This window comes from Catharus ustulatus, chromosome 3, assembly GCF_009819885.2.
Source record: "Catharus ustulatus isolate bCatUst1 chromosome 3, bCatUst1.pri.v2, whole genome shotgun sequence".
Lineage (NCBI taxonomy): Eukaryota > Metazoa > Chordata > Aves > Passeriformes > Turdidae > Catharus > Catharus ustulatus.
In genome coordinates, this window is record NC_046223.1 from 93,331,115 (window position 1) to 93,355,909 (window position 24,795).

A 24,795-nucleotide genomic window follows, 5' to 3' on the forward strand; every position below is an offset into this window, starting at 1 on the left:
GTTTCTGTAATAACATGCTGTTAAGTGGGCTAAATCATTAGTATTGGTCCAGATTCATTTTCTTTATTCTTCTATGTGTTCTCAAGAATCAGTTCTGGTTTTCTTTAGGTATCCCCAATTCATTTTTGTTTCATTTGCTGAGTTAATGAGCAGTCTGTCTCTTTACAGTTTATTACCTTAGCCAGATCACTATAATTGCAGGGAGACAACCAAGTAATTGAGGTGTCAATACCAAAGAAACTTTAGTTTGAGTTTTTGCTGCAGTGCAAAGTGATAAAGTCACATCGAGGAAAAATTTGTCCTTCATAGGAATTTCTGGTTGGGACCATCAGTAGTGCCTTATTCTGGTTTGGCATGGGAAACACTGTGACTTTTGAGAACATTTAGTATCAGTCCTGGATTTGGAATGGAAAGACACTGTATGAGAAAATAATTATATATTCGAGGAGGAGAAAAGACAAGTGTGGAATGATATCATTGTGGTATAGCAGTGTTTTATATTCCAAACACTTTTACAGTTTTCTATTAAATCTACTGAGTGGTGCAAAAGCATTTCTAAATAAACGTCTCAAAGACTATTACTCAGAATTGAACTTTTCATGTTTAAAGTTCTGATAAAATGGCTTATTATAGAAAAAAGTTGGCATTTAAGACTCCAGAGAGTGCTATTTATGAGCTTGTGGTACATTGTTAATTTGTTCAGTGCTAGCATAGTGGGTCAGGCTCTTTTGAATTGTAAGATTTTCTTCATGCTAACTCCAGAGGGGGAATGTAGGTTTTCTCCTTGTGTGGTCATTAGCACAGTTCTACTAGAATGGAAGTGATAAGAGCCCAGCAAAAGATTATCTTTTAACAGAAGATAAAAAGAGGTGACTTGAAAAAAAGCCCTTTCAATTCCTTTTTTTTAAAATTACCTTCCTTTATAATTTCTGAGCTCTTTAACCTGATTTTGCAGATATATCTCACGTGTAAGTAAACATATGCTTGTCATAGTTCACTTGGTCTTATTTTCCTCAGTATTTAGGAGCCACAATTTCAAAAGGTGCACTTGATGCTTCTTTTCAGTATCAGACCTTCTAGGTGCATTTACTGTGTTTAGATAAGACAGGAACTTTCTAAGGTGTCATTGTGATTAAGCACTGTAAGAATACAGCGACAAGACACTAGCAATTTTAAATCCACTTTTTTGCACAAAGCCTGTTCTTTCTGTCTGTCTTTGCTCTTTAAGCATATATTAATTCTGTCTGTAAGGCAACAGCACAATTCCCAGATCTGTGTGAGCCAAGTCTGTCTTTAGCTGACTTGTACAGTAAAAATTAGAATAAAACACTTTTTCTTGTACCTTACTGTTTTGACTATTATTTGTGGCACAAAATGAATATATTTCTATAATTATAGATTTAGGTTTAAAAGGTTAAATGGTGAAAACAGTTTTTAATAATGCAGGCTGCTTTGAAGAAGTGTGTAAAATGAAACTGATGAGAGTTAAATATCTTGGGTTTAGTCTGTTCATTGTAGTAAATTATTTGCAATACAGATGATGATCTGGAAACAATTGTGTCATGAGATATGTGAAAACAGAACAAATAAATGACCCATACTAAAAATTTAGTAACACAATTATACTAACTCCCCTGAACAGCCCTTCTGAATTACTGGAAGATTTCATGGGAACAAATTTGAAAATGTATCAGGGAACTGAGGGTTAAAATGTAATAATTTTATTATTGAATAGATATGTAATTTCTGCTTTGATATAGAGACTTATTTTCTAAACATCTGTAGTAATAGGAAACGGTCTGAACCGCCATCTATTCATGTTTTGTCATAGGATACAGCTGCCCTCCTATGTTATTAACAACAGATCTTTTTAGCAATGCTATTCCTCTGAGTTTCAGTTGAAATTGGAAAGTGACTTTGACATTTTTTGTCTTTTATGCTGAAAAGTTTATAAAAGTGAATCTTCCTGAGATATTCTAATGTAGAAAGATGCATTTTTTATACATAGCCTCAAATATGTATTTCGTGTCGTTATATCAGGAAGTTGTATTTTTAGATTTTCCAGAGCTGTAGTTTTTTACATGCTGAAACTCATTTCAGAAAGGCCTCTTAGGGGAAATACCTGTATTACACTTAACAACTGCTTGTTAGCTACAGCACATGCTGTACTGTGTCATAATGAGGATATGTCAAAGGATTATTAATTAGGACTCAAAGAAATTATTGTCAGCAAGAAAATTAGGGGAAAAGATAATAATATTTGTATGCCTTAATTCTCTATTTTCTTTAACTTAGGGATGCAGACTTGTTCCTGTTAGACACAAGAAAGGCTCAAGCTTCTGATGTGGGCTGGTTTGTCTTTGACATTACTGTGACCAGCAATCACTGGGTGATTAATCCTCAGAGCAACCTGGGCTTGCAGCTCTGCGCTGAAACTGGGGACGGTAAGATCGAAACTGCAGATCCTACGTGTGCTCCTGTCAAACCTTGTCAGGACTCTTTTCTGGATGGGTGTTTTGTAACTTGACTGTGTGACAATTCACTGAGAGTTTATGAGCAAATAACACAAATCTTATCCTGTTGTTGTTGTGGTCTGCAAATTTTCCATTATTTTAAATTCTTTAGAATATGTCAGTTATAAAACTAGCTGAATGAAGTTAAATTTGGTTCAGGATAAGAGCTCTTACATGCAAAATTAAGTTCCATTTTAATGTTCTACCATTGATGATTACATTCAGGAAACTCAAGCAGAGATGCAGAACTTCTTGGGCTGAAGCATGGAGAAAGTTATAAAATAAACCTCAGAGCCATTTAGAAGATATAGGAGCTGTTGATACTGATATTGAAGAAAGGTTAACAATAGGGTAATGTGGGAATTGATTTTCTTTAATTTGAAATTTTAAAAATATGATTTTTTTAATCTTGAAATGGGTTAAAATTTTGAAATCTTGAAAATTATGGTTAGCTGAAAATTAGAAAAAACCCCTATCAAAATGGAAATTTTGAGCTGTGGGGGGTTTTGTACAAATTTACTGGGCTACTGCATTATTCATAGTTATGCTCTTCATTAAATTTGAAAATGCATCTCAATGCAAAACAATATTTTTAGAATAAATGTTCTTTACTTAGACTTCTTTAGAAACTAATAAAAAGAGACTTATATGCTGTTTTTTCTGTGATGGTTCACTTAATCCATACCACTTTACAAGCAAACTCAGATTTAACTCTTTTTGTCAAAAAACTTTTCATGTCAGAGGTCCAGGGATCTATGATGCCAGTTAATCTAAACCTTAGCTGACATAATGTTAATGAGTAGCAGAAGAAACCCTGGTGTAAGGATTAATATTTTTTTCTTCTTTGTTCTGGCTACATTTTCTCATTGGTTTTGATCTAAGTTCTCCCTCAGGCTCAGCTGGGCTGTGAACAAAGCGTCTCATACTTTTTCAGCAAGTGCCCTGGCTGCTGGAGAGCTATGCAAAAACTGTCCTTTAGGCAGGATGCTTAAAAATAGAGCTGACAGGCTTGCACCAAAGCTCATGGCTATTTAATCTAAAGTTACCTTTGCAGTCAGAGTACAGCCAGTGGACAAGGGGGCACCAATGCAAAAATGCTTGCCCATTGCTGCTGCCTTCACCCAGCCTTCAGAGGCACCACTCCTGAGCCTGGGCTGCACGGGGAGCAGATCTCTCAGGCAGCCTGGTTTAGTGAGGCCATTTTAAAGCTCTTACAATTCTGGGGAGGTGACACCTCCGTCAGGAATCCAAATTAGGTGGGCTGGCTTCTGGCCAGCTTTCCTGCTCCAGAATAAACTCCATCCTTGACTTTTTTTTTTTTTTTTCCAGGAGATTTGAACACAGAAATTGTTGAAAATTAAATATCCATGAAAGGCATTCATTAAGAAACCCTGCAACCAGCAATTTGTTGGTGCTAGCCTCAAAATTACATCCGTTTGGTAAACTACAGGAAAGTTTGTATGGGTAAAAGGAAACCTTTAGATTAATACACTGAAGAAATTGTATAAGAATAGCTCACAAAAATATTTCCACTGTCCTACTCCCAAGATTAGAAAGGTGATAGATAACTTTCTATTTTACATTCTAAAGCTACAAACAGCTTTACCTTTTGCACCTTACTTATTGGACTTATGAAGGAATTTGCCTTTTCCTTCACTTGCTATTCCCTTTTCCAGTTTATTCATACAAGGAGTCCATTCCGGGGACTAAAGTTTTCAAAACTATAGGAGAGACTTGTGCTATATCACTTCAGTTTAGCACAAGCAAAATCATCCTTTCATGCTCTTACAATTTTGCTCTTAAGGCTTTGATTATTTTTATTGGGTTGCTGTTACTTCTGGAAGCTATTAGAAACACCAGCAGTTGAATGACACGTTTGTGTACAGATGGAACATGAATTTTTATACGACTCAGTATGTAGAGGGCTCGGTTCGTAACCCAGGGAACCCCACCCACCTTTCCTCCAACCAGTTCTCTGGGAGACCTCAGGGACTGCTTCAAATCAACTGAGAAACCTTCCCTTGGTTCAAGTGAACTTCAGGCCAGGCAGGTCTGAAGCACATTTCTCCAGCCTCCAGCTGTCAGCCGAGCTAACAGGAGGTATAGCACTGCTGTCCCCATAACTGGAGAGGTATTTATGAGAAGACCTGATCCATTAACCTTTCCATTGCAACGGATCATTTAACTAAATGGGATTCCGTTAAAGTAAGAGGATCCCTGATTGAGTTATTCCAGTGCTACCCTGTGGCCCTGGATAATCCAGCCTGTATACTTGCTAATTTTTAGATTTATTCATACAGCCAATGGGCACCAATAGTTGCTGAGACTCCAGGTGCTACTATATTGTTATCACTACCATTAAAAGTAATCTTTCTTACAGTTATCTGTCAGAGATATTTTAGGCAATTGCTTGTGTGGATATATTTCTTTGCATCCCTGAAGATGGTGCACTAATAATAATAATAATAATAATAATAATAATAATAATAATAATAATAAATGTCTACATAAGGAATAAAAAAAAGAATTGTAACCATTTAATATAAAAGTGTGGAAAAAAAATCTTTGGAAAAAATGTCTGGTCGTTGTAATTCATATTTTTCCCCCTTTGAAAATCCTGAAAAAGTACAAAAACCAAAAACCACATGACACTGGAATGTGGGTTTTTTTAAAATTTTTTTTTAGGACAGTATTTGGTATCATACGTCTCATTTTAGCATGAAATGTAGACTTTTTCTCTTAATGGGTCATTTTATTTTGAACAGTAAGAATAAAGGTTTGCATGACACATATGGAAGCTGTCAACATATAATGCAGTGTTTCCCTGGGGCTGTGGTAAATTAAGGATCAGGTTTTTTTGATTCTCTTTTTTAATGGATCCTCAACATTCTACAGCATCCCCTTTTGGCTGATTCCCTACTTTTGACACCAAAACTCTGTCATGATTCAAATGAGAGGTGATCTTCTTCACGCTGATGGATGCATGGGTGTTGGATGAATTGCAGCTTAAAATCAATACAGATGCACAAACAATTTGAAAAGCTCCATGCAACCTTTTCCCATATATGTACCACATGTCTCCTAAGACTTAAAACGTGTCCTAGTGAATCAGCACCTTTGAATTAACATTTGGCATTTTTATAAGTGGATTTTAGCAGTGATCTGAACATCACTGTGGCTGAAGAGGTATAAACATATTTCACGATTATAAGCAGCACCATTTTGACTAAAATTTTGGTCCGAACCCAAAGTGCGGCTTATAATCAGGTGCGGCTTATGTATGGACAAAGAACAAAAAGTTGCTGTTTTAGTTTGGAGGACAGGTGTCTGCTGAGAAAGGCAGGAGCTTCTCTTTGAAATGGAGAATGTAAACCCCCTCCCTCCAAATTATCATAATTTTGAAATCAAGGGGCTTTCAGGCGAAGATATGGGAATTAGGAATAACAGTTCTTTTCTAGGGAAATTAAAATAGAAATACAGTACTACAAAGAAACAAACTCCAAACCCTGACAAAGTCAGAGTACAACCTGACACCCTGTCAGGCAGGGTGTTGGTAGCAGTCCCATTAAATGGTGGCTGCATCCTCCTGCAGTGACAGATGTGATTCAGTTGGAGCAGTGCTCCTGTAGAAGGTGCAGTTTCCCTCTGGAGGTCCAGTGGTGATGTGGAGAAATCCGGTTTTCCTCTGGAGTCCAGTGGAGAAAGGGGCTCCCTTAGTGTCCCAAAACCTCTGTTTTTATTTTGGTAAGAAATGTTGGGCTCTTCCCCCTGGCTGGAGCAACTTCCAATGGGATGCAGTAATTTTATCAGTCACCCAGTGGGACTCAATGGGCCATTAGCAGAAAATGACTGGCTGGAGGAAGGATGGGGTGTGAAAAGATAAAGAACAATGCCCCGCCTGGTTTCAGTGGATGGCCCATTAGCAGAATATCTCCCATGGAGATAAGGATCACTGCCCCCACCCTCAACAGATGGTGATAGAATAGATATCTTTTATCACACTCTGGATTGTAACGTGTGGGTTATAATCAGGTGCGGCTTATATATGGACAAAGAATGAAAAGTTGCTGGCATCTGGAAGTGCGGCTTATACACAGTGTGGCTTATAACTGTGAAATTACTGCAATCCTTTTTCTGTTTATGTCATTGCTGAGGAGAACCTGGAGTTGTTTACAAAGAACGGGAGAGGGGGATAACATGCAATGTGATTGGTGGTGATCTACAGAATAAAATGGATTCTAAATGCACAGCTGTCAATGCAATATCCTGAGTAGCCCCGCAGTCATTTAGTTCTGTGTATTTTATTAGATTACTGCAGCTTCCACTTATTTTTCATCTGCCAGCACACCAGAGGGGAAGAAACTGGCGTCAATTTTGAAAAAACAAAGAAGATTAAGATTTCTGTTACCACATAGACCCACAGAAGGTTTCTTTGGGCTTTCCTGCTTTTTGAGGTGGGCAGGCAGCAGGAACCCTCAGCTCCCTGACTCTGACTCTTACTTCAAGTTTTTTTTTTCCCTCAGAGCAAAAGCAAACTTGAAAAAAATTGGTTCCTTGATCCAAGTGAAGCCTGTGGAAGGCCAATTCCCCCTTCAGCATGAATTTGGGTATGCTCTGATGTGTGTCCCCTGGAAGGGGGTTTGGTTCTTAACCCTACATGCTGCATGAAGGATTGGTGAGGTTCTCCAGAGATGTTGGGGAAGAAACTAAAAACCATAGCCTCTCTTTTTTAGCCTCTCTTCCTTTTAGCCTGGATCTTCCAAGGTCCCTTTCTCCAACTAAGCCTCCAGAAAGGCAACTTTCTTGGTGTGATGCGGAGTGTCTGGTTTGCCTTCAAGCCATGACAACCTCATATTTGCCTCTGGCTGTATATTTCATGTTGTTTTGGCCTCACCATTACCACACTAAATGTCATCAGTCTATCCCACAGTTGCCCCTAGACAACCTTACATGACTGTGGTAGCTATCAAATACCCTGGAGGATGTCGCTGGATTGTTACCTTTAAACCTCTTGATGGATCTGGTATTTACAAGGCAAAGTATGAGGAGCAATTTCACCTTCATTACTGTCCTTGTAGTAGGGGAGCTTAGGAAATATGTATTCATATTGATGTATATATGGACTTTGGCAGGCAATAGCTCTGACTAAATTCTGAGCCATCTGGAAGCCATATAGCCATGTTAGCACAGCACTGAACCCGAGCTAATACATCCTGCCCCTCAGCAGGTTTTATTAGCTTGGGCTCAAGCACTGCCTAAGTACAGCTACATTCATTTCTGGTTCAGAGCTGACTTTGGCCAAAATTGCACTAGTTTTAAATTAAACACGCTCAGGAATACTGTGGTGTGAAACAAGCTGGAGGGATGAGTCTCTCAGGCTCCAGAACAGAGTGATCCCATGACAGCTGTCCCCATGAGAAAGCTCCCAGAGCTGCAGCGCTGCCTTGAGGTTCTGTTGGCTCTGTGGTGGAGCTGGCACAGGATGCAAATGCATCAGGAGCACTCTCCCACCCTGAGCAGAGCAGATGATCCTGTTCCAGCACTCTTTAATTTGCTCTGATAGGTGCCACCACTGTTTCCAGCTGGGTCACAAACATGGTCTGCATTGTGTTGGCTTGTATGAAGTGAATGCACCCTTTGTTAGTAAGGGCACACTCACTTTTAGCAGAAGGGCCAAGGAGGGGAGTGAAACAAGCTCCCACCCCTCTTCCTACCATCACTGGTGCACACTGGTCCTGGCTGTACAGCTGTGCAAATCACCCCACACCCTGCTCCCCAGACAGATGAAGGATACATCTGCTTCTCAACACCATTAGTTTAGAGATAATGGCATTTGTGTTCCATTCCATTCAGAAGGCTTTTATCCATTTTATTCTTTGGTGGATGACCAATTAATCTAATCTCTCCTTGTTTTATTGTCTTCCTGCACACATTTTTTAATGGTGCAGAAAAGCCCCAGGACTCCCACAAGCCACTCACAGTTTAAGTGCATTAACTTGAAAGGATAAATCAAGTACTTACAGAGCATTTTTGTGTATAATTACATCAGATTTTTTGTGTAAGCATACATGGTACTGCCATATTATACATATCAGGGTTCCTTATGTGTTCCCAAGTGCTTTCTTCAAGAGCTTTATGAATACCAAAATTAACACAAAAAGATACCCAAAGTTCCTTCAAATTAACTGAGCAAAACCAAATAAATATAAGATTTGACAAACAAAAGATGGATCTAGTCTTGACTAAACTGTGAAGCCTAGGAAAGGCAGAGCAGAGCATCCAAGACCACACATTTGCCAGAATTCCTTAATGCCTCCAGGGAGAAGAAGAGTTAATAAAACACATAAAGCTTGTGTCAAAAGAATATTTTATGCTGTTATAGATAAATGTGTCCACCAAAGGAAAAGTTTGCACAGCAGTTTATGTAGATAATACAATAGAGAGAGTAAAAAAATACTTTAGAGTTGGAGTGTTGAGGATGTGTTATATATGGACCATCACATTGGTGTTATTAGCTTTTCTCTTGTCTTTTTTTAAAAATAAGCTTTGGCAGCCAAACTCTGTCTCAATTCTTCTGTTTCAAGTCCCATTGCTCTCAAGAGTACTGTTCAGGCATAAGAAACCACAAAAGTTTTTCTCTAATTTTGTAAACTACTGTGTGAGCTTTCATAGATGGAGCCTGTTTTTTGTTTTGCTCAATATTAAATGTTATTGGACCTTGGATGCTCAGGATCTTTCTTCGAAAGGCCTTTCCCAAACCTCATTTCAGATACCACTCCCCAAAAGAAGGAAGCCATAGGTGTGGCATTGGAATTAATTTTTTCTTCAGCAAACTGTGTTCAAATGAATTCTCCAAATCACTTCAGTTTTCATTTCTAAGTAAAAATATGTAAGATTATTACCAAAAATAACTACTGTGACCTAGCAGTAGTGGTTAATCTGTAAAATGTGTTTTGTGATTTCTTGAACACTTTTGAAAGTAAATAAGTCCTTGTTTTTCATAACAAAATGAGTGTTTTGGTGCAGGCTGATGACTCAGGACAAAATAATGGATTTTGGAATTGCTCATTGTGCTGTGCTGCCAGTGTAAATCTGGCTAGGATGCATAAATGACCAAAAGCTCTTGCAAAATAAGTGTCTGATCAATATGTTACTTAAAATATATACTGTCTGATAAAGCCAAGGCACAAGATCTTACTGTAATTGGTATCCACTCTGGCAATCTCAGAAAAAGCCAGCTATCTGAATGTTATGAAAAACAAGGACATGTCTCCAGGTCAAGACTGCAAAACGGATTGTTATTGAAAGCTTGAAAGGCTCTTGCATTTCCATTTGGAGCAGCTGAGGGGAAATGAACTTTTAAGATGGAACTCGATCGGTTCACAAAAGAATTCTATGCTATGCCTGCATGTGACAGCACAGAAGCAGACTCAGTGACACAGCAAAAAGCTCTGCAGTTATCATCCTGAGCATTGTTCCGATTTTGTGGGTGAAAAAACAAAAAGTACGAAATTTTCAGGATTGTTGAGATAGAACCTTTTTGTAAACAGTACTTCACAGTTATTTTTGCAGCAGCAATTCTTTTATTATTAGGGGAGAGAATGTGAAAAGGCAAATAATATTCATTCAGTTCAGTCAGTCAAAACCAAACTTCCATGCAAGCTTTTATGCAAACTGCTAAGGGCACTTTACTATCAAATAGCATAAAAGCCAAAAAGAAGTTTAAATGCCAAGTCAAACAAATACATCTTGCCAAAGAGTCAGAATCCTATGAATAAGGACTAAGGAGTTCAGCACACTTGAAACATAATGCTTTAAATAAGTCCTAGTCTCCAAATATACCTGCCAGTATGTAAAAGAGATAATTAATTGTCAGAGCAGTATTGAGAAGTGCATGCCAGAATGTGAAGAATCCAAAGGCTCTGGGCTATCACTGCACAGAGCAAACCCAACTATTGTGTTTTTGAGACTTTTCCTAGGTGCAGGGACATTTGCATTGCCTAAGTTCAGCAGAGCAATAGCCAACTGCTGGTTTCTTGCACTTTTTTTCTTCTAAAATCTGAAGACAATCTTTGAAATCCTCAGAATTAAAGATATGATGGAAGGACAAGACCAAACCAATTTTCCAGAATGCTTGACAGCATTGTTGAGAGATGCTCAAGAGAAGCAGAAAGACAAACCTTGCTGTTTTGGTTTTATGAGTTTCATCTGGCTGAAGCTCTGAGTGTAGTTAAGCAGGTCAGCCTGAGTCATCCAGCTGACTTTAGAAAGTATTGCTTCAATGCCACAGTATGGAACAACCACATATCTGAGAGACTGGATTTTCAGCTGTCATTGAAGCCAAGAGTTTTCTAAATCTATACAAGAAACGATAGATTAAAACCACTTACACAAATGAAGCCCATGAATGCTTTTTGCTACAAGGGAAAATTCAGGATACAGTAAATTATCAAAAAATATATTCTGAAATTGACACTACAAGCAAAGATAAGGACTACCTAACAAGACCATGGCACACATAATGGAGCTACTACTGTGGTAGAAAGCTTGACGATTTTCAGAGGCAGAATGCTTTGAAATACCTCCTGTTCAAGAAGGGGCAATGCTTTTTAGACTGAAGGCAAATATCTCACATGCACACCTTTATTTTTTCTTTTTTTTTTCTTTCTTTTTTAAATTTTTTTTTTCATAAAGGATAATAGAAGTTCTGTAAATGCAAACTTTCTTTTGAAAAGAAGCAACCTAAAATGGAGACAACATATGTAGTTTGAATTTCCAAACCAAACAGTTCAGAGATCCTCCTCCTCAGAACTATAATGTCTCAAGGGCAGTGTGTATTTTGATTGCTTTGTCTTCTGAAAGTTGCAGTTAAGCTAAGGTATATGATAAACTGAGAGAGAAAAGTTTAATGATGTACACACAGAAGTCAATAAAAGTTTTCCTCTGCACTAGAAACAGATCCAGTGCATATACCATTCACGAATTCAACAAATGAGTCCTAAAAACTTCTGCTGGCTGCTTAGAAGATCAAGCACATAAAGGTATATAGTCACATAAGCTGTTTCTCTGTGTAAAAACGCTGTGGGTTACAGGATTAATTTTTTATAGTATATCTCTATACCCTGGATAACCAAGTAAGCCTTAACTTGTGGAATCTTAATAGCCATCTCATTGCTGAAGTCTAAAGGAAACCCAGAGGAAACTTAATAATATTAAAAGTTATTTTAAAGGGAGTTCACATTGGTCTGAAGGATATTTTGCTTCGCACACAATATCCACCATTGTAAATTCAGAGAACCTATATTTAAATTCAGAAAGGCTTCACACACCTTTACAGTTCTCAATATATAAATCTAATGGTATTCTTAAAATGTCCACCAGTAAAACTTTAATATTTTACAGATAAAATTAAAATTCTGAAAGTCATTGGAATGAAAAATAAAGAAAAATAGTAAAAATATTCCCACTAGAAATGAAGGGAAATGTGGAACTTTGTGGTAAGAAGCTAGCTTGTCCATGTTGTTATGAATAGAGAATAGCATGTACAGTTTTTCATATCTGACTAGCAACAGAAGATTGGAACATATAGAAATTAATGTTACTGAATTATTTAATAGCAACTCAAACACATGAAAAGAGGAATTAAAGAAACACAAGACTAAAAAGGCATTTAAAATGAAATCAGAAGCTTCAACAAATATATTTTTCCCTTGCAGTCAAAAAAGTAATTATCAAAATGGTTCAGAATATGTTGCCAATTACTCTGCTCCATAACTGCTAACTTTCTCAGTTCTTCTCTTGCCTTTGCTGGGCTCTCTGTCACTGGAAACATCTTAAACCAATTTAAAGTGCTACACCTGAATAAACATGTTGTAAAAGTGTTTATGTATTGAAGTGGGTCAGTTCAAGGTATGGTATTTGGCTGGAACTTCTAATTTCTCTTTTTACTGCAAAAGGGCTGCCAGAAAGAGGAAGTCTGAGCTGAATTAATACATTTGTTACAGTGGAAGTAGAATGGAAACTACTTTAACCACAAATCAAACTGCCTCTTTCATTTACGCCAGTGATAGAGTTTTTTTAAGAAATATAGACTCTGGCGTGCAGCCACTGTAAGTTTGTGTTTGAAAGGGAAACCTATAGCTTATTTCTATAAGGTTTACTCCTATGCTTGTTTGCAAGTTCTTTTTCAGGGTGATTGAGCTAACAGCACTATACATTTGTGAGGCAGATGCTCCTTCTCTGCCCACGTCCCGAATTTTCCAGTGGGTTTAGAAGAGCCCTGAGGAGCCCTGATGCCGCCCAGCACGCGGTGCCAGTGCCCATTCCTTCCCGTTTAAAGGACCCCTGTGTCCCCACCCTGCACAGCTGCACAGCTTCACATGACACTGTCTCATTTTCTGACGGTTGAAGGGCTCTGCATAATACACGTACGCACAAAAGTGTTTATGCTGCCAAAGTAAATTCTGTTAAGAGCGAGGGTTTATTTGCTAAAATGTCACTGATGCAGTTTCAGTGACTTGTTTTGCTTTCCTTTCTTTCACTGAGGTTTAGACCACGTAATATAGTGAGGCTACCACACAGTCCTGACTGAACAAATATTTTAAAGAAATATGCACATCCCCTGGGAACAGAACCAGAGTCAATAATGCACATATTTCAAACTCTCTTCTCTTGAACAACTGAATTGCTTCCTACCTTTACTGGTGAATGAACATCAGTTTGAGTATCACTGCACAATATTTATTTTTAAAGCAGAATTATATTTATTATCTACACTTCTATTTGCTACTGATTTGCTTTGGGGATATAAGGTTCCACGTCCCACTGAAACGAGGCAAACTTAGAAGACCACATTACATTATCCTTTCTATAGAAAATAGACTTGAATGGGGCTCATTTATTTTTCAGTTCTATAGATGTATACATGAGACTGAATTAAAATGCCTCTGTAATAAATAAGATACATAGCACAGAGACACCGCAATGTTATGCAATAACAAATTGTACCTGTAAAGCTATTGAAGCTTTTGCAAATTGTTGAGCTTTTTGTCTTTTTAAGTTCTGTTCATAATAATGTGGATATGATTCCCAATCACGTAAATTCAGGATTGTTGCAAATTCCTTGCTATGATTCAGTCAGCGGTTGAGCTCTTGCTGTGGCATGGGGAGGGACAGAAGTTCACCTTTTAACTCACAATTTCCATTGTTTTTAGGTCGAAGTATCAACGTTAAATCTGCTGGCCTGGTTGGAAGGCATGGGCCTCAGTCAAAGCAACCATTCATGGTTGCATTCTTCAAGGCAAGTGAAGTGCTTTTCCGTTCTGTCCGAGCAGCCAACAATAAAAGGAAAAACCAGAACCGCAACAAATCCAGTAGTCAACAGGAGTCCTCTAGGATGCCAAGTGCTGGGGGTAAGATGGAGCTATGATTTATTAGTCTTTTTATAGGAGGTATAGGCACCTGCTCAAATGCAGGGCAGTCACAACAGCTCAAAAAGATGCCATTCACTGGCTGAAGTGTCAGAAACTGTTCCCACTCCTCTTTTGCTATGTTGGCTCTGGGCGTGATCTACCTTCTGTAAGTCAGATCAATTACATGTATCATGGGCCCCAGGAGGGTGAAATGACCAAGCAGTTTAAGAAAGGCTGTGATTGAGCTTGAAACTACACAGTATGCAACTGGATGATATCTTTGCTATGCCTAAGTGAAAAATGGAGGTAAAGAAAAGGATTGCACCCCTACTACTTGTCTAGGAAGCCTCAGCATAACTGCCTTTCAACTGAAGAAGGCAAGATGTAACACAAAATTCTCAATACTAGAAATGAGGATGCTTAACCAATCTGAAAAAATCACAAACTGTTCAGGAGTTCAGATTAGTTGACCAGCAATGATGTAAATATAAAATATATCCCTCTATGGAGTGAATTTGGTCCTTTACCTCAAAGGTACTGACTATAATGCACCTGAAAATGTTCTTAATCATTTTAGATCCTGGAATAAATTTTGCTCCAGTTTTTCCTGAAACAATCCTTTCAGCTGAAGGCACAAAGTAACTTACTAAATATTCTCACTTTTGAACAAACATTTCTACTTTTTGGGAAAAGGGTGTGAAAATGTTACTTTCTAGAAGCATAGCAGGTTTAATAAGAGCATATCAAAACCTTGATATAAGTGCTTAAATCCCATGGATGCCTACAAGTAAGCAAAGCAGTATTTTGTGGAAGGAATTTAGCCTTGCTGTGGGGCAAACCTATTTGAGGAGAAATATTATAGGCAATATGCATTACTTGTATCTGTCTCAGAACCTTGACAGAGGCAAGCTAGAGACTTCTCTAAGGCAATGCAAAAGCCTTTCCCAGATCTTTTGCAGAAGGATAATTTTACCATAACAACCAAAAATTACTGCTGAGTCGCTAAAGAATTATTTAAATAATTTTTCATATCCCCTGGAAAGTCTGCGCATTTTGAGAATCACACTATTTTGGGTCAAGGGATAATAACCTAAGTATGTGATACACACAAGATACCTAAATACAAATATCACACTTTCAGATTGAATCCTATGTATCTAGTGCATGAAAAAATGAAAATTAAATAAATTTCTTAAGCCTCATTGATTATAGCAGGAAAACTGAACACAAGCTCCGTGCTGGTTTAACCTGAGAAAAACACAATCTTATCACATGCTGACAAGTTGCATTGACATAAGATTACCTCAAGGAGACCTGTCTGTAAGTCTCAAAATACTTTTCAACCTCACCTGTGCATCCAGTTGTGTATCAGACTGGTTGTAAAACAAGAAAAATAAGAACATCTTTAGTGAAATGTGCATTATGAAAGCAAATTTTCTCCTCATGTCTTTAAGGTCTGCATAAGCAAAGAGTACATATCACATAGGTTGATCCATGGCAGATCTCTTTTGAAAGAGAGTGTAGTTCAAGTTACAGTTACTGTAACTGTTAAAATAGTTTTACTGTTAAAACAAGATCAGGTTAAGAAGCAATTGCACATGCAATTGCATCAAAATCAGAGGCATTGACCATTGCCTGGAGAGGGAGGCAGCAAGATATAAGCAGGTTGGAAAAGATGGCAAAGCTGAAGGTAGGTAAGTGGCCACAGCTTACATAGCAACATCCTCTGTGGCAAAACTGCTTGGAGTGTAGCTTCTGCACTGCGGCAAACCACATTCCATGCTCCTGCCTTGCAGTTTGCCTCAACAATCCCCATGTCACAAATAAACCAACTTCTTTTATTTGGGTGTCACTAACGATCGCTCATTGGACTTTTCCCAGCACGGGTGATCCAGAATACTTTTAATAAGTACTGCAACAATGCTCTTGAAATGCTGTGGATGAGCATGCTGAAGCCTACAAAGACAGTGTACGGATTCTATCCAGATGTTCACCAGTGTGTGAAAAACACATAGAGAAGAAAAGAGAAGAGAACCCAATCTTACTTCTCTAATCTGAGTATTTTCAGAATATAGCCCCTCCATGTGGAGAGCCTGCTATCAGAGAAAAGCTGTGTTCTTTTTCATCTCTTTTCCAGCCCCAGGATCTGAGAGATATACTGCATCCCTTTAGGTTGGTGGGGAAGGCTGATTGTCCAAGTTCTCTACAGCTTCAGTAATGAGCAGAAATTCAAAAGTATAATTCACGTCTTTATATTTAAACACAAAAGTGTTTTGGGAAAAAAAACCAAAGAGTTTTGCCCATCTTCTTTCTCATGGAATACTTTCAATAGACTATATTCAATTCTCATTCACTCCTTGATGCAAGACGCTTGACACAGTGACGGGCAAAGATAACTGTGTAGGTCTTTTGTTTCTAAGCTTCTTCCAAAATCATGTATCCACACCATCTAAAACAGACAGATACTGACAGTGAAAAATGCTCACTTACGTAGCCAGAGGTAAAGTAACCAGACCCAGATAGGTATGTAGTCATTCATATATGACAGACTTTTGATATTTCTCTCTCTATACATCAGTTTCAACTTAACCACAATCATGTCTTCACTTCCTCCTTGCCTCTTTCTTCTTAATTTTCTCCTCCTTTATTCCCCTTTTCTTTTTTTTCTCTCTCTCTCTTTTTTTTGCCTCCTGTTTCCCTTTGCTTTTGCCTTTTTTCATCTTTCTTTTGCCTCTTGCCTTTTGTATTTTGCCTTCTTTTTCCATTCTTATTTTTTATGTTCTTGGATTTCAGAAATTAGCTTTTCTGTGCTCTCAGCATGTCAAAAAGGAAAGCTCTGATGAAAAACTCCTCCCTTCCAAAGGATATTTTTTAAATTATTCATGCAGTTTCATGAAATCATAGAATGTTTAGGTTGGAAGAAACCTGGTCAGGTGGAAAATGAGGGGAGTCTCTGCCCCTGGCAGGGGAGTTGGAAATAGCTGATCTTTAAGATCCCTTTCAACTAACATTCTGTGATTCTGTCATATACACAATCACAAGATGAAGAAAATAAAATCTTATGTATTAATTATTATAACACTTGGGAAATTGTTGACAGACTTGGGGTCATCATCCCTAAGAACATGCTAAGAACTTCAAGAGAAGATGATGTCAGTGTAATGCAAAGACAGACAGAATTAAGCTTAGCATTCAGGTTCTACCTGCCTGCTATGCACAGACAATTAAAAGTTTTTTTATTTACCCAGTTTTATTTTTATCAAACTGCAAATAGAAGAAAAGACAATTAAAACCCCCAAACAAAACCAAAACCAGGCAGGTTGTTTACAAAGTATATCACATAACTCTCCTCTAAAAAGAAGCTGGTTTAATTTTAATTTTTTTAGCATTGTCTAAAAAGAGGTACAATGTAACTGGGCACTAGAGAATATCCACATTTAAATATTGAATAGTGACTTATACCAGGAAACTAAGAAAAACTAAGCTACATAATTTTTGTTCATGTGGAGATAAAACCAGAAAACAATACTTAAGGATACATTTTGTATATGCTCTTGATTGGTGTTACACTACCTGATTCAAAATATAGTATTTTGTAATAGTATGTATAAGCATGTTCTTATGTCTTTATTTCCCCTGGAAAAAAAGAAATCTCATGAAATTTCTAATACATGTATTTTATTGACTTCCTTCCACAGCTCTTTCTGGTAGGTAGGGGTTTAGATTCCAACTGCAGTCCCAGAATTGCTGAGGAGCAATGTTTTCTCAATCACAATAACCTATGATTTTGATTCTTGACAGGATAAGCATATGGGCCTTGAAGCTGCAGTGTGTGAAATTGAATCCTTAGCACCAGATCTTATTATAAATGTCATATTAGATACTTATATAAAATGTTATATTGCATACATTTATCTTACATGAAAGACAGAATTCAAGGAAGGAATTCAGACTTTCCTGAGTCTCACTTTCTCATAGATGGTTAGATGGCTCACAGCCTGTACATGCTGACCATTTTATCAGGTGTTCTGGTGTGACTACACATCATTTTAACCTATATTCAAATGGCTCAGAATATCACAACAGTGACATATGTGCAGTGACTTATATATGCATTATTCAGATTTTTGCCTTTAACTGTAGGAACTTCTGCTAAATCCTGGCCGTAAAACTTCTGTACATGTTCTTGAATATTAAAATGTCACTGCACAGAAAGCTGGCAAAAACACAATCTTCAGCTTTTGTTTGTATGCCTGCTTGGGTGCTATTAAAAACCATTTGGCGACTTTCCCAGCTTTCTCATGTGTATCTTTTCCACATTTTTCAGTCACAGCTTTTTTGCAAAGTGAGTTGTATACTATATGTATGCGTTTTAAATTTCCTCTAATAGCTGAGACACAAAAGCTCAACATTCACCTCTATGAGCACTGATGTCAGTGAAAATGAATGTATAGATTTTTGTGAAGAGTGATCAGTGAACCCAGCTCCAATTTTTTAAAGAACCTTTACTTTCAGTTATCTTCACTGTACTTCTAGAGGGTGTGCAAAACCTATTAGATTATTACAGACAACTCAACACAAGGTATGACTTAGGGATTTTGGTTGTACTGAAGGCATATAGATTTTTGAAAAATTGTTATGTCTTAGGGCATCCTGTCTTGCTTCCAGTTGCTACTCCAAAAATACATAGATATCCCTTGTGGTGTGGGTGTATATTTGAAGGGCTAGGAAAATCCCATAGGAAAGAACACAGTGTTTATCTTTAAAAACTATGAGGATTTGAGGTATCATAGCTTAGAAAGCCTAGCTTAACATCCCTGATGCTTATTTAGTATTGCAAATGGGCATATCGTGACTTATAGACAATAACTTTTTGACAGTTTTAGGAGTCATATGGGGCTCATGTATATGCAATAGAAAGTAGGTGCCTAGCCTGTTTGAAAAATAAAGAAGCCTATTCAAAGAGCATGTTGCCAGTAAGAGAAAAAATTGTCTATGTATTTTGAATGACGTCTTGTCGAGTCACTTCTGGATTTGGTACCATCTGACCTTTTGCTGGCAATTTGGATGATGGAGCACTCCTCCCAGATCTCATATCCTCTGTGAACTTCCAGAGAACACATTCTGTTCTATTGTCCAAGCTACTAAACAGGATGTTAATACCAGTTCTGGTCCTTTAGGGACCTCCCTAGTAATCAGCTGCCAGGTGGACTTTGTACCACTGATCCCAACTTCTTAGGCCCAGCAGCCTAGACCAGTTTCCATCCACGGTATTCTTACCTACCAAAGTATTCTAACCTATCAAAGGTATTGATTGGTTTGACCAATTTGACTCAAGATATACTATGGGAGACCATATCCAAAACCGTCCTAAAAGCAAAGGGATCAACAACCAGAGCTCTTCAAAAGCCCACAGGTTGATTTGGCACAGTTTGAACTAGTAAATTCATGCTGATTGTTCCCAAAACACCTTCTTGTTCTCTGTGTGCCTGGACAGTTTCCATGAGAATTTGTTCCAATGACTTCCCAGAAACTGAGGTTAAGCTGAGTGGCCTTCTTGAAGATGGGTGTGACATTTTCCATTTTGAATCATCGGAAATGTCTTTCGGTGTATGAATTCTCAAAAAGGGCAGGAAGTGACTTTTCAGTGTTGGTCAGCTCATTCCCCACCCTGAAATTCATCCGTTCTGCTCACATGGACTCATGTATCTTCAAGCTGCTTAACTGATTCCTAACTCTCTCTCTTTTACTGTGGGTAGAGTTTCAACCGCTAGAGTCAGGGACTTGGGAGTCCTGAGGGTAAATCTTCCCAGTGAAAAACAAGATAAAGGAGTCATTGACTACATTAACCTGTTCTGAGTCCTTGTCACTAGGTCCTTTGCTCTACTGAACAAGAAAGTTGTATTTTTCTTTTTGCTGTGAATGTACGTGTAGAAGTGCTTCTTGTTGACCTTCATATTTCTCACGTTTCAACTCCAGCTAAGCACCTTAGATTTCCTAACATCCATCCACACATACCCAGGCAATATGTTTATATTATTTCTGTTTGTTTCATCCCAATTACACGTTACTTTTGCTTCCTATTTGAATTTGAGTTCAGTCAAGAATTTCCTAGACAACCACGGTGGATTTGTGCCATATTCGCTTGATTTTCAACTGCTGTTCATATTAACCCTCAGAACCTTAACTCTCTACCATTGTTGCTGCAGCCCCATCATGCTGCAGTTCTCACCAACATCCTCATCCCCAATCTGTTCTTTATTCATTCATTTGTATAACTACAACAGACTCTTAAGGCAGACGAGGTAGGAATATATTTTTAAAAGTTTGGAAGCTGATTACTTGACAATGTGGTTTTACTGCAAAACTCCTATTCTGGGTTATACTAGAAAAAAAAATTTTAAATAACTATTTCACTTTATTTTATTCTGTGTTTGGTTGTGGCCATCACATCTTTGGAAAGAAACAGAGAAGCTGAAGAGAACCCAGAGAAGCAATGGTAGAGGTCAGGATGGCTGACAAGAAGCACTTGACAAATTTGCAGAAGAAACCCCTCAAGGCAATATATTTGGAAGAGTTTTCTGCAAAGAACTACCCAGATTAGTTCATAGACTGTGGAAATGCCTTTCATTTTGTGTGAAAAATTAGTTTCTTTCTGAATCTCAATTAACCTGAATTTTTTCAGAGACCTTACAATTTCAGCCTCAAGTCTTATAATGTTAAAAAAGAAATGTACCTAAAAAAATTCTTTTTCTGAAACAGAAAGATTTTTTTCTTTTTCCATGTCTTCCTTGACAGAGTTTTGTAGGGTTTTGTTTGTTTGTTTGTTTTTTCTTGTTGTCATTGTTAATTTTTTTTGTGAGCTGTTGTTTTTCCCAGAGTGGTTATTTTGGTTCAAAAAAGTCACCTTCAGTGTTCTTTAACTGGAAACAGAGGAGACAGTCTGTACTCCCTGCTATGTCACATGCCTCGTTTATGGTATCACATGAATAGCTCTATGAACCAACTTTGGGGGCTAATGTGATGAAGATATGACCCTGTTCCCTTCCTTGCCCGTTACTTAGGAGCAGGAAGGAACAGGTACTAGAATTTCTCCAGGAGTAAGGTTGTCATGGAGAAGCATGTATGGAAGGTTTTTGGTGTTCTTCTATCCTGACACATCTCTGACAGCTTGCTTTCAGTCCTTTAAAAAGCACCTGTTCATCTACTTGTTTGCATTAGTGTTAGCAGCTAAAAATCATCAAGTGGTGAATATTTCCAGAATATATATGGTAAAAATTAGGAGGTATAATATGTGCCACTATGTGTTTAACTAAGAGCCTTTTGAAGGTGCCCTTGTTTCAGGACTTTTTTTTTTTTTTTTTTTTTTTTTTTTGTTGCTAATTTATTTTTTGAATTGGGCTACTTTCTTTACCTGGCAATTAAGACCCTGCCAACCTACAGATGATTTCCCCATTTTTTGGATCAGGTGCTCACTTGTCCTCTTTGATTACCTGTGTGGATATTATCAGAGGTGTTACCCAGCTAGCAGCAAATAGACATCTTGTAGACCTTTTTCCCCTAATGCTGTATGCATTCTTTTGCCATTGTACAGAAATCATATCAGTCTGACTGTGCTGATTCTGTATTTCCAGGTTTTTGTTGCCTTTACAACTAATCCTACGAATATAAGTGACAATATGGTTTTCCTTTCTTTTGTGCAGCTTGGTAAGGATCTCAAAAATAGCTAAAGCTTGTCAGTTCTAGCAATGCTTCCAAATAATTTATTAATGTTATTTTCTTCCTGTAGATTACAACACAAGTGAGCAAAAGCAAGCATGTAAGAAACATGAACTTTATGTGAGTTTCCGAGATTTAGGATGGCAGGTAAGATTATAAATGCTCTTTCCTAACAGTTCAAACTGGGAAAATCTATTTTAAAGTCCCCCGTTATTTACACCCTGTTTATTTATGGAAATTGGTATTACAATGATGAGAGAAAAATTCTTTCAGTGCATTTTGTAAAAACTCCTCATCAGTATTACTGTAACTATACCATTTTAGCTCTTCTCTCAAAGATATTGCATACATTAGCATACATTTGGATTCATTAACATAAGGATAAATTTTAACTACTGCTCAAGAGATGCATGAATCTGCAGTAAACAAAACTAAAATCCCCACACCAAGTAATGAAATGTTTTAAATTTTCACTAGTTCAGATTTAAACCTCCCTTGTTCAGTGCTGTCTGCTGCAGGTCATAGAGATTTCACTGAGGTAGGGTCCTTAGGGAAATAAATCTTGGATCACTGCTAAGTGATCTTTATGATACCACAGCTAATTTTATATAATTTCTGGGGAAAACTCATCCTGCCATACAGTAAAAAAAAAATAATGTACTTACAGTAAAAGGTCATGGAGTCAGAGGCAGGGCATTATGAGAAAAGAAAATAGAGATCAGTCTAGGAATTTTTCCCAGAAAGCAAGGAACTGTGTATAAAGAAAGAACAAGAAGGTCTTCAGCAACCGATAGCTATTGCATTTGTAGGTAAGAACTCAGGGATGGCTGTCCATTTCACATTTCTCTGAATTATTTTAAAACTCTCCAGGAGCAGAATAAGTCTATGAGGAGAAAAAATATGTTATCTCTTTAGTGACAGCTTGTCCTTTATGCATCTAGCTCAGATTCGCATATGGCCTCATTATCCTGTCTGATATTTTGTAGTATATTTATCCCCACAGCAGCCTGAAGAAGTAGGCAGAGGCTGTTTTCCCAAGTCTGCAAAGCATAATTACCCTGTCCAGGGCCACAGAGCAGGCTTGTGGTATTGAACTCAGACCACTGAACAAGTGAGCCATTGTTTCTTGATTATAGGGGTTTTTTTTAGATAGCAACATTTTCTGGTTTTTTTTTTTTTTGACAGTAAATTCTGGTATGCTCCAAGATGTGCTAGCTCTCAGATCAGTGGCCATAGTGGCCACGATAGCCAAAGAAAAAAGAAAATCTATTTTTAACACAAAGATTACTATAAGAATTAGAATTTTTATCTGGAATTCCAGAGCTACACTGTACAATATTTGAACAGTGAAACACGGAATGAAATAAGATACAAAAAAAAATAAAATTACTAATCCCAAGAAGTAACAACTTGATCCTCTCTGCCCTTCCTGCAGCACCTCCATTACCTGGCAGAGGAGGAATTCAGCAAACTAAAGACACAGCTTTCATTAACATATTAAAATATTTTCCCTCTTGTGGTCTTTTGCCCATGCTGTGTTGCTTGAAATACTGAAAATGTATGATCTATTCACATGCCAACAGGTAATCACTAGCAATACTCAGTCTCACACAATAATACAGTTAGTACTATTGAGTATGCTGAAGAAAGAAAATGCATTTTAATTACTTTTGTTGCACCAAGAAATGCTCAAGATTTTTAGTCTGGAATGAAAAGTATTCTACAAATATATTTTAATCTTTAATCTCCCTTATAGCCTCATTAGTTGGTATTCAATAGAGATTTTTAAGTTTAATTAATTTTCATCACAATTTTGCATGACCAAAGCAAGCACTTAAAAAAAATAAAAACCACACATTAATGTCACATGCCACCTTCTGAAGTTCATTTGTTAGTTGAACAAGTCTTAGTTTGATACAGTTATAAAGTCCCTGAATGAGAAAATACAATGACTGAATTTATTTGTTCTTGTTTTAGGATTGGATTATTGCACCGGAGGGCTACGCTGCATTTTACTGTGATGGAGAGTGTTCCTTCCCCCTCAATGCCCACATGAACGCCACAAACCACGCCATTGTTCAGACTCTGGTATGCCTCTGACTCTCTTATAGTTGCCTATGCTGCAGTTTTGTGTCTTTACTCAGACTCTCCTGTTTACTACTACTGAATTTTGATTATTTCTGGGTAAATCATGACTCATTTCAAAACCTGCTTCAGTGATTTTGTTGGAGAGAGGACGAGCTGCTTGGAGTGGGCTGTGTGGAAGGTTTCACCCCCATTTCAAATGCAAGAGCACATGAGAAGACTGTGTTCTATTACTGGAGAATTGTGTAGACAGGAACCAAAGGGGCCCCCTGGTCTGACTTCCAAGAGTTTTTGCAGCTTATTGAAGCTCAATGTTAACATCTACATGTTATACCTTCCAGAAATGATGACACTTGGCCACTCTGTGGACCTCTGTTGTCAACTGTTGGCAGAGATTCTTACACTGTAATTTAATGTGAAGCTTTGCAAACAGATGCATTTGCATGTAAGAAATTGTGTTCAGTCATGCCTGGCTTGCAAATGCAATTCAAAAATAAGTGTGTTTGGATCTGTTGCTCTGCCTGGTACATGTAAAAGGGAATTTGCAGCCAGCTTTCTGCCTCTGCTAATTCTTACGTTAGTCCTGTGCCTCAGCTGGAGCAGCCAAAAAGATGATCTTAGTTGAGGCAGCTGGCTAGGCCTCCTCTACCCCAGCAGTGCTCAGCTACAGAAATCATGACCTTTAGACTGTGACTAAATGTAGTGCTGTGAGGCCAAAGTCTGGTCAGTCTGGTCAAAAACTGATTTTTCACCTGTGCCAGCTGGAGAACTGGCTCTGAATAGCACTGGTATTAGCAGAATGATTAGGAAGGAGAGGAATGAGAGATAATACATAAGGAGGGAGTCACAGCACGAAATGAGAACAGGAAAGGGCTGTCATCCTCAGTTAGCTTCTGGAAAGTTCAAGGCATGCAACTGAGATTAGAGAAAAATGGATTTAAGGTTCCATGTGATTTAAATTTATAATGGTAAGGTATCCTGGCAATCAGATTATGCTGATGGGTCTGTCCAAGGATAATGATTTTTTTCTTATATTTTCATATTATAATCTGGGCCTGAAAAATCTT

At 37.7% G+C, this 24,795-nt stretch overlaps 1 protein-coding gene across 1 annotated transcript in view; it reads left to right on the forward strand.

Annotated features, from left to right (window-relative positions):
• The window catches only part of BMP5 (bone morphogenetic protein 5), a 57,066-nt gene that overhangs the window by 28,183 nt on the left and 4,088 nt on the right, over window positions 1-24,795 (forward strand). The window contains exons 3-6 of the mRNA XM_033055560.1: window positions 2,296-2,444; window positions 13,727-13,924; window positions 21,714-21,790; window positions 23,621-23,731. Coding sequence (XP_032911451.1) covers window positions 2,296-2,444; window positions 13,727-13,924; window positions 21,714-21,790; window positions 23,621-23,731 — 535 coding nt within the window. The remainder of the gene's footprint in view (window positions 1-2,295; window positions 2,445-13,726; window positions 13,925-21,713; window positions 21,791-23,620; window positions 23,732-24,795) is intronic.